Here is a 10,802-nt window from a genome sequence, read left to right on the forward strand (position 1 = left end):
AGCCCTTAGGGTGCAGAGCGTGCGCGATTTAGCCCGGCTGGCCTTAAGGGTTTCCGGCGGCCAGTGCAGAGCTTTGGGTCGCCACTTCGCACGTGCGGAATGTTGCTTCTGGCGTCTGGCGGCCTGCTGACGGCTGGACGGCGACTGGGAGGAAAGAGGGCGGTGTTGTGGGCGGCCACCGCGCTCAGGGGCCCCAGGGCGGCTGTCTCTCGGGCAGCCTCCCACACTCCCACGGGCCTGATCGGTGGTGGAAGCGCAGGGTTGCCGGGAGCCGTGCCACTTTTCCGGCGTCCCGTGCCTTCGCAGGTCGGCCTTTGGAGGGCTTACGGGCCAGAGTAAGGGTGGGTGGTGAACAAAGTGTCCGACCTGGGGAGGCCCAGCTCTTCAGCAGCTTCCCCCACGCCTGCGGTGGGCTGTAGTGCGGAAGGAGCCCTCTGCGGGGTTGACGGGAGTAACAGGCCTTGCCTCGGGAACAGCCCGTGGTCGCGTGGGGCGTGGCGCCGGCGAGTCTAGGATCACCCATTGGAAAGTGGTTATTCTTTGTGTAGTACCAGGCAATTTACAGGGTGTCGGAATGAATACAGCGGATTTGTGGAGACTTACCGGTATTTTCTCCTGCTCTGTAGCAGAAGCTCGGAAGGATTATTGCAACAGAAGTGTATGCACCACCTGAGCCCAAATTAAGAACTCGGATAACCTGAGTTCTATTTTTTTATTGGGTGGTTCTATGTTTAAGAATTCTTTTGCTTTCTGGACAAAGGGGATGGAGACGTTAATTTTCTCATTTTAATCTCAATAAATTGTCTTCTCATTCTGTCCTGTAAAATATCAGGATTGAAACTTAGAAGAAACACCTAACTTAGGAATTCGAATTTAATACTTCAGCAGAAAGTAATTAGGCATATCTTAACGAAGTGTGTGTGCTGTAAAATTCATTTTCAGACGTTCCGGGACTCTTGGTCCCGTGAAATTTGACGTTGGGTTTTAAGTAAAATATTTTTCTGAAAAGGAACAAGGGATGAAAGGATGGATACAAGGCCTTCAGGGAAAGAAGTTGCTCTTATTTTTTTTTTTTTGTACTGTACTATAGTATATTTTAGAAGTATTAAAAATGGTCTGGACTTGACACAGTCTGATGTGTTTTGCTTACATCATGTGAAGATTAGTTTTTGAAGAGCAAGTGCATGTAAATCTTTGATAATCAAATGAGAGTGATGTTCTCATTAATAGTTTAATAGAAGAAACTATTCCAGTAAACATTTTATGTGCTCAAAGTCACACTATTTAAAAAGCGTGGAGCAAGGATGCAAACCTAGGTGTTCAAACTCCAACTCAGTATGTGTTTAGTTATGACTGATATTAAGGAAAGACATTCTATTAGCCAGTTTGATTTCTTTAGCTCTGTAGATCATTTGGAAGAATTCCTTATTTCACCTCTTGTGACAAGTTCTCTTTTCATTATCTTAATTTTTTTTAATGTAAAAGTTGGTCTAAGTGCAATTTATTATGTACTTACAAAGGTCTCTGTTTCAATAGATACCTCTTCGTTGGGAAAGATGTGTTCAAGGCTTACGTACAGAAGTTGAAAAATCAGAAGATGGAAGGCTGATTTATACTGGGAATCTGGCCCGAACAGTATTTGGTGGGTAGTCAGAAATGAAAATGTTTTTTTTTCCTTTCAATTGTTTAAAAAAGAAAATACTATTAGCTTGTGTTACTTGAACACTTCTTAATTACAAGACATAAGGAAAAACTAGATTTTAATTTTTTTCTTGTGGCCTTCTGATAAAAGATTTAGAGGTTGAGACCTTTGCATTTTTAGATTTAAAATAGATTTTTTGAAGTCTATTATGACTTTGTGACCTTATGCCTGGGTATTAAAGCTTCCTTCATTTGGTCACCTTTTGGGATGTTTAACAACAAAATACAACCAAAAGTGTATATTTGTATAATCTTGAATATACAGATAAAAAATGGAAGAATACCTCTGAAGAGTAGTTATTTAGGGGAAAAAGACAGTTATATGCTTTTAAAATTTGGCAGCTATACTTTCTTTTACATTTTTTGAGGTCATCTTTCAACAAACATGTTTTTTAGTGGCTTTTCCAGGTAGTATAAAGTTATGAAGAAGAAAAAGACAGTGCCAAATTGCTACAAGTTTAAAGCTCTTTCCTTAGATCCTAATTTAGGTTTTAGTATGGAACAATTTAGTAAAAAAGTTTAAGAGAACTTAAGTATGTCATTATAATCTTTAAAAAATATATAGCCTGAACTATCTGGAGGGTTATTTTATAACCAAGTTCACTATAAGTTTTCAGCACCCATATGTGTATTTGTGTTTTTGATCATGCTGGTATCAACCAATTATCTAAAATTTACTCTGGAAATTTGTAAGTTCTCAAATGTGTGACATTAAAATAGAGTATATTTAAAATACAGTTTTAGGTATTTAAAAAACTTTTTAGGAACAAAGGCTAATTATCATCACTATGGAGTGGCATTGTGAAGTTAAAGCAGCAATCAATTTTGAATGGTTAGAACTTTCTTCAGAATCCTGTGTCACATCTCTGGCCTGGGATACCTGGATTGATGCCACCAAGCTGCATTAACAGTGATCCTCCTCATACCCTTCCTTCTGAATACAGACTCTGTTCCTTCAAATGCAGGGAAGGCTTATCAATTAATTTATCTAATGTTCCCACTTGACTCCATTCTAGAGAAAAGAATATGAATAGGAATTAATATTGGTGTGGGTAGGATGTAATATTTGTGGAAGCACAGCTGTACGGGGTATTCAAAGTTCTAGAGTTGTAACTTGTAGAGGAATTTAATGTTTGATTTCTTTCAGTATTATAATAGAAAGTCACTCTGTATACTTTTCAGGGATTAATATTTTTATGTAGAAACTGAGAGGCAAATGTAAAACTAAGTGAGAAACATTAGGATATATCTAGAGATGCCATTCCTGGAGGTTCTTCAAACTGCCAAATGGATCCTAGTTTAAAGACATTTGAAGAGCCTTTTAGTTGATAGTTTTTGTTAATTCAGCAACAAATAATTACTGATGTCACAATATTCTTATTCTCATTTTAAGCTTATGAGACTTTTAAACATGAAAAAGTGTGAAAGAAGGACATCCCAGGCATCAAAGTAGTATGAGGAAATATTGGAAGATGGGAAAGTCTAAATAAATATTTACAATTACTTCAATCCAGGTAAAATAAAGTATAGGTGTGTATTAGTTTCCTAGAGCTCTTCTAATAAATTTGCGCAAACTTGGTGGTTTAAAACAATAGAAATTTATTCTCACAGCTTCCAAGGCTAGAAGTCTGAAGTCCAGGTGTTGGCAGGACCATGCTTTGTCTGAAGGCTTTAGGGAATAATTCTTCCTTACCTTTTCCAGCTTCTGGTAGCTCCCTTTTGTGTTCCCTTGCTTTGTGGCTGTATTACTCATCTCTGTTCTACTTACACGACCTTCTCTGTGTCTCTTTGTCCTACTCAATCCTTATAGGGGTACTCTCGTTGGATTTAGGGCCCACCCTAATCCAGTATGATCTCATCTCAGTATTTATCTGCACAGACTGCATTTCCAAATAAGTTCACATTCTGAGGTTCAGGGTAGACATACATTTTGGGGGGATGCTATTCAACCCACTGCAATATGACAAAAGTAATGTGTAAAAAAGAGGTAGTTGGGAGTGCAGAGGAGGCTTTTGATATAGGAGTCAACTTGGTCCACAATGTATCCCATGTGTCCCAGCGTCATGGCAACTACTGTGGGAGGAAGGGATTATTTTGAAATTACTGATGCAAGATAAGCCCTAAACCAATAGCAGCATGTGAGAGTATCTGCTTTGTTATGGCCTCACCAGTAGAGTATGTTGTTAAACTTCTGGTTTTTGCAGTTTGGGGAAAAATGGTATCTCATTGTGGTTTTTATTGCATGTTTTATATGATTGAAGTTTAGCATCAATTGATCTGTTTAAGGACCATGTGCATTTTTGTTTTAATGAACTGTCTGCTTATATTTCTTCCATGTTTGTGTACAGCATTTTTGGTTTTTTCCTTCTGATATGCTAGAAACCTTTTATATATAGGGAATTTTAACTCTGATATAAATTGCAATTTTTTTTTCATTTGTCTCTTTACTTTGTTTATGGTATTCATATCTATGTACATTTTTAATCAGATTTCTCAGTCTTACCCCCTCATTGGTTTAGTATTTTGAGTCATAATTAGAAAGGTTTTCTTATTCTCAGATTATAAAGGACTTTATGGATGTTCTCACACCTCTAAGTTTATTTTTTACATTTCAATCTCTGAGTTATTTGGAATTTTCCTGTTATATAGTATGAGGGATGGATTGAATTTTGTTTTTCTGTGTGGCTATCCAGTTGTTCCAACACCACTTTTGCCTACTTATTTAGATTAATTTTTATCCTATACTAAATATCCATATACAATGAGGTTTATTTCTAGATATTCATTTTGTTCTGATCTGTCTGCTTTTTTATGCCCTAGTACCATGCTATTTTAATTACAGCTTTATGCGTTAGTATCTAATACCCTCTCCTTATTTATGCTGCTTTTGTTTTTCCAAATTAACTGTATAATCAATTTGTTTAAGATCTCAACTTGTTTATTTTCTAAACAGATGGTATTTTTATTGGGATCATGTTGAGAGTATACATGCAAACTAAGAAATTTACATTTGAAGTCATTTGTTTACTTATTGTAGTAAAATGCCTAACAAAATTTATCACTTTAACAATTTTTAAGTAAACAGTTCAGAAGTCATTGATTTTGAATCTTTCTAATATAAGTTGAATACTTTTTCCATATATTTCTTACCAACTGGTGTTATTTTTATTTTTATTTTTAATTTTTTTTGTAATTTGTTGTTTTAATTCTGGGCACATGGCTTGATAAAGTTAGCCCAGATTTGAAGATTTTTCTATTAGATATGTGGAAGTACTTATTAATACAGTTTTACTTGATAATTTTCTGACTGAATTGGTTTTTATGGTGTTCATAAGGACATTTGAGTAATATTAAATCTTTTATTGTGGAACGGAGGTAGAGGCCAGTTAACCCTAAAGGAATTTTTCATTTGGAGAGGCAATGCATTGTAATGGCCAACAGCCTGGACTTGAGTCACATGGCCTGGATTTGAATCCCAACACTGCCACTTAGTAACTCTATGACATTGAGCAAGTGCCTCATTTTTCATGTATCCTGAATTACCTCATGATAATAATTTTGCACCTGTGTTATACTGTTTTCTATAGATTTCATGAATAAAATATCTAAAGTGTTTAAAACAGAGCCTGGGATGTTATAACACATGTGTTTTGATTTTGTTATAGTTTTAATGATGGTATAGTAAGAACAAAGGTGGAAAACTAATTGAATAGATTGATTATGAAAAGTATTAATTCTCTCCCCCTTTTTTTCCCATTTAGGTGTGAAATGTTTCTCTTATTCTACAAGTGTGATCAGCCTTGCCTTTCTACCATACATTTTTGCACAAAATAATATTGTATTTGGAAGTCTGCCTTTGCAAATCTTATTTTATGGCATCATAGGAAGCTTTACAGTGATCACTCCAGTACTGCTTCACTTTGTTACAAAAGGCTATGTCATTCGGTTGTACCATGAGGCCACAACAGACACTTATAAAGCCATTACTTACAATGTTGTGCTTTCAGAAACAAGTACTGTGTTTCATCAGAGTGACGTGAAGATTCCTAATAGTGCACATGTATTTACCACATTTTATGCTAAAACAAAATCACTGTTAGTTAATCCAAGTCTCTTTCCAAATCCCAAAGACTATGACCATCTTATGGGTTATGACAAACCATTCACTTTTGATATGGAAGAAATCAGTGAAAAGAAACAGCTTAAAGATGAGAAATGAGTCTACTGTTTTTATATTTGTGCTTAAATGTGATTTAGTTTTCCACGTGTAATAAAATTGTCTTTTCTGTTTTCTGTTAGTGACTGTTAAAAATAATTTGAAATTGTAGCAAACAACTTTTAATTAATTTTCAGAGAATTATATTCCTTTATAATAACAAGCTATGTGAAAATAGAGTATAATATCACACCACTTGTGTTTTTAAAAAGGTGTGAAAATACACGTACATTTTGGCATATGCATAGATAATTGAATCAAGAGTGATTGCCTTCAGCTGGGGATCAGATGTCAGACCCGTAAGGGGTAGTTATTTTTCCTTTGTGTGGAGATCAGATATCGAGGAAATAGAGGAAGTTATTTTTCCTTTGCATTTGGATTTTTCTTTTTTACCTAAAAGATTTATTTACTTTTAGAGGGAGGGGGAGGGAGGGAAACAGAGAGGGAGAGAAACAGCAATATGTGAGAGATACATTGATCAGTTACCTCTTGCATGCCCCCAGCTGGGGACCTGGCCCACAACCCACGCATGTGCCCTGGCAGAATCAAACCAGTGACCTCTCGGTTTGTAGGCTAGCATTTGATCCACTGAGCCATACCAGCCAGGGCCTGGGTTTTTCTAAGTGTATTATAGATACTATCTTTTCTCACATTAAAACTCTTCTTAAAAATTTATAAATTCTGGAAAGTAGTGTTAATCTCCCTTTGGTCCAGTGCCCAGTTTATTGCCTACATTTTCTGGCAGGGATGCCCATAATAAGACTGTCCATGTGTGGTCAAGTGTGGTCAGCTTTGGGGAAAATGGTGACCTAAGTAGTGTTGTCTTATGTGGTCCCATGTATTCTTCATGCACTTCCCTTGGTGCACCATCAGCAGGAAAATCACATGTACTGAATAGATGGATGGTACATTTTATAAAATAGCAGTCTCTATGCTAACTTCTTCTAAAAAGAAATGTCAGTTTGCTGTTCCACTAATTTATGTGTTCATTGGTTGATTCTTGTATGTTTCCTGACTGGGAATAGAACCTACAACCTTGGCATATTGGGTTGACACTAACTAACTTGAGCAACCCAGGCAGGCATATATGCTAACTCATTGTTGCATATATTGTTGGCATTTTAAGATTTTTACCACTTATTTAAAATAAAAATTCATTCCCATACATGATTTTCAGCTATAATCAAAAGACTTCAAACCATGCTATTTAGATCTGTAGATAGTTATTAAGTGCTGGAGTGTGCCAAGTACTGTGCTAGTTTCCAAGTCACAGTTAAGAATAAGACACTCAGACTGTGGAGCTGCCTAAAGTCTTATTGCTTGCCTAGGAGGTAAATCTAATCATGGCTTGCCTCTGTGTAGGGGATGTTGATGGCAAAGCAGCAGAGCCATCAGTAGTTCATAGGGAAGATCATTTCAAGTCCGAAGCTGCTAGAAGCTTACAGTTTAAGGAAGGAAAGTACTCCTCTTTCTGAGAAGCACAGCCTGCCTTCTCAGAGAATGGGCTGTGGGTCTTGGAAAGATGAACAGGCTGGTGCCATCTCTGTCCTTGGGCTGCCTCTCTTCCTGCCTGTTTACCTAGATATATACCTGTTGCCGTCTTAGCAGTTAATGTGATTTATTATCTGTCTATAGAAATTATTACATAATAGCTCTGGCTGGCGTAGCTCAGTGGATTGAGCGCGGGCTGCGAACCAAAGTGTCGCAGGTTCAATTCCCAGTCAGGGCACATGCCTGGGTTGCAGGCCACGGCCCCCAGCAACCACACATTGATGTCTCTCTCTCTCTCCCTCCCCTCTCTAAAAATAAGTAAATAAAATCTTAAAAAAAAATTATTACATCATAAAGTTGTTCATTATAAAATACTGGAGAGGGCCCTGGCTGGTGTGGCTCAGTGGATTGAGCACCGGCCTGTGAACCACAAGGTCGCCAGTTCGATTCCCAGTCAGGGCACATGCCTGGGTTGTGGACCGGGTCCCAGTGAGGGTTGTGTGAGAGGCAGCCACACATTGATATTTCCCTTTCCCTTCTCCTTTGTCTAGAAATAAAATCTAAAATAAATAAAATACTGGAGAGTGGAAGCAAGAAAAAATTCCTAGTTCTAGAAAAACCCAGCATTGTTAACATTGTAAAGTTTTCTGTTAAGGTTCATGTTCATGTGTTTTGAGTACATTTTACCTTCTTTAAATGTCCTCTATTTATGTAACCATTTTGTCACCTGTGTAATGGAGTGAAAAAAACTATTTTAGTATCAGAATACTTATTCAGAAGACAACTTGTTTGTTTAGGGAAAAGAAAAAAAGCTTAAAAAACTGAGTGAGAAAGAGAACTTCTCAAAAGGATCAGCATGCAGAGGGTATACGACATGATGATTCTTCACTGAAGTCAGTCAGCAGAAACAACTCAGGCCAACATAAGTGTAAGCACATCTCCCCATGCCACTTCACTAACCTCACCCCAGGCAGAGTGATCTTGGAAAGATTGGGAAGGCTATGAGTTCCCTACTGTCGATGTGAAGGGCATTGAGTCTTATTTGAGTCTTAAAGGATAGGATGATTCTAGCTGATGCCTGGGTTACATCACATAATAAATATACCCTTGGACAACAAAATGTATTGTAATTCTTTTCCTCAATATGGATTTAATTATACTGAAAGTGCAGCTTTTGGGAACAAAGGTAACTAAATGGCCGTTAGGTATAAATGATAACCTTAGTTTGGAAACAATTGTTAAAATGGTATTCTGATTTTTTTCATAATACTCTGTGCTTTTTGTTGCTTTGAGAATTTCAAACCTTCAGAAGTATGAGAGTACAAGGAGCCAACATGACCAATTTGTGGTCAATATTATTTCAGCTGGACTCTAGCCACTTGCCCTCTGCTTTTACTTGAGAGCATCTCAGACATCATAACTTTAAATACTAAGTTTTGTAACTCTGTAAGATAACGACTTAGAAAATATAACTGCTATACCATGATACCTAAACCACCTCCCCCAGCGTTATCAAATAGTCTGTTCAAATACCCAATTGTTTTGTAATCCACCCCCCCCCCCACACACACACACATTTTGTTTGGATTAAGATCTAAGTAAAGTTTGCACCTTAGTCACCAATTTTTGACATGTCTTAACACTTAAAACTGTGGCTCCTTCCTTTTTTTTTTCACTTTTTTTCCCTCCTTGCAAATTATCTGATGAAGAAACTGAGTTTGCCCTTTACACATTTTCATGGTCTAGATTTTTTTATTGTATCCCCAAGGTGTAATTCAACATATTTCTCCGTCTTCTGTATTTCCTATAAATTGGTGGTTGGACTTGAAGCTTCAATTGGGGTTTGATTACTTTAGAGAAGACTAATTCATAGATTATGTTGTTTGTCTTATCAGTTATTATGTAAAAAAAATGCCCCTTAGCTCTGGCTGGGGTGGCTCAGTATATTGAGTGCCAGCTTGTGAACCAAAGGGTTCAAAGCTGAGAAAGGCAGAGAAACAGATACTTTCCCTAATCCCCAGAAGGAACCAACTCTGCAGACACCGTGACTTTAGCCCAGGGAAACTGATTGCAGATCTCTGACCTCCAGAGTTGTAAGAATGAATGCATTTGCCTTGTTTTAAGCCACTATATTTGTGATTATTTGTTCCAGTGGCAATAGGAAACCCATCTTTGGTCAATAGGACTGTCTTCAAATTGGTTATCTAAGATAAGGTGTTTCAGGCTCATCATGTACATTTTCTGCCCCAGACCTAGAATCAACAATTTCTCCAGTCTCTGTTCCTTTTAGTGGGAAATAGTATTTCAAGACCACTATGGGCTTTTCCTCTTTTGTTTCCCCTCACTTTTTAAACACATTTCAAAATTATAGTAAAAAAAACAACAAAAATTTACCATGTTAACCAATTTTAATTGTGCAGTTTAGGATAGTTCAGTGTTGTGCTAATTATATTTATGTTTCTGTGTAACATCTCTAGAACATTTTTTAAAATCTTGCAAACCTGAAACTTAATACCCAAGGAACAACTCCCCATGTCTTCAGCCCCCAGGGTGTTTTTACCTTTAAAAATTGGGGAAGTCGTACAGTTCTTTAGTGAAAACTTTTACCAACATGTGCGTATTTTCCTCTAAACTTGTGGATTTTTATGCCTCAACTTCACATGCCATTGTAATCCCATTGTCCTATGATTTCAAGTAGCCAAGAACATAAAGGACCAACTGTTTTCTGGAATTGACTAAGAGTTTTGAAATGAAACAAATGCCACACACATGATAGTGACCATTTTATTAATACAGCTCAAAATACTTCCTGGAGCTACAGTTGGCTTAAGGAAGTGCACTCTCAAGCCTGGTGGCATCCCAGCCCCCGGAGCAGAACTACAGGTAGTATCCATGTTTTGGGGTCTCAGGTGTTTAAGGGTCTCCTCCAGCCTGGCTCTGCCCCATGGCTGAACCTGTTACTGAGCAGAAATAGTTTGCATGTTACTATTCAGGTCAGATCTATACACAGTGCTCTGAGCCATGAGCAATTGTATAAAGAACTTGTGTGGGAGAATAGCTATGCAGATGGAAAGGGATGCCATCTGTTGCGATCCTAAAGGAGACATACTGGCTGGTTTTGTTGTTGACTGGGAAATACCATGTTTTGTTTTGAAAGCTCTGTGCTCTCATTTGCATCAAGTGCTGGAAAAGAGTACATGCTAAATCATTTTCTTCTCTGCCCTTACAGGAAGTGCTCAAATACCACACACACACACACACACACACACACACACACACACACAAACACACACGGACAATAAAGAGGAACACAGTTGAATTGGAACTAGGAAGTCATGTGACTAATAACTAAGTTCAATTTTTTTTCTACTTACTGGGAAGGAAGAGGCTGATG

General features: G+C 37.6%; 1 protein-coding gene across 1 annotated transcript; it reads left to right on the forward strand.

Moving 5' to 3' along the window:
- On the forward strand, nt 1-5,999 carry TMEM70 (transmembrane protein 70). Its single transcript, XM_045849442.1, has 3 exons — nt 1-306; nt 1,537-1,642; nt 5,463-5,999. Exons 1-3 carry the CDS (start codon nt 100-102, stop codon nt 5,918-5,920), a joined length of 771 nt encoding a protein of 256 aa, XP_045705398.1. The 5' UTR covers nt 1-99; the 3' UTR covers nt 5,921-5,999.
- Nucleotides 6,000-10,802: the final 4,803 nt, after the last annotated feature.

This window comes from Phyllostomus hastatus, unplaced genomic scaffold (genome assembly GCF_019186645.2).
Source record: "Phyllostomus hastatus isolate PE091 unplaced genomic scaffold, TTU_PhHast_1.1 phas_contig_65, whole genome shotgun sequence".
Classification (NCBI taxonomy): domain Eukaryota; kingdom Metazoa; phylum Chordata; class Mammalia; order Chiroptera; family Phyllostomidae; genus Phyllostomus; species Phyllostomus hastatus.

Bases quoted from the DNA above. Each gene is read 5' to 3' on its own strand.
- TMEM70 (XM_045849442.1), top strand. From the start codon at position 100: ATGTTGCTTCTGGCGTCTGGCGGCCTGCTGACGGCTGGACGGCGACTG. The intron at 307-1,536 runs GTCGGCCTTTGG...CTGTTTCAATAG, and splicing joins GGCGTCCCGTGCCTTCGCAG to ATACCTCTTCGTTGGGAAAG. The intron at 1,643-5,462 runs GTGGGTAGTCAG...TTTCCCATTTAG, and splicing joins TCTGGCCCGAACAGTATTTG to GTGTGAAATGTTTCTCTTAT.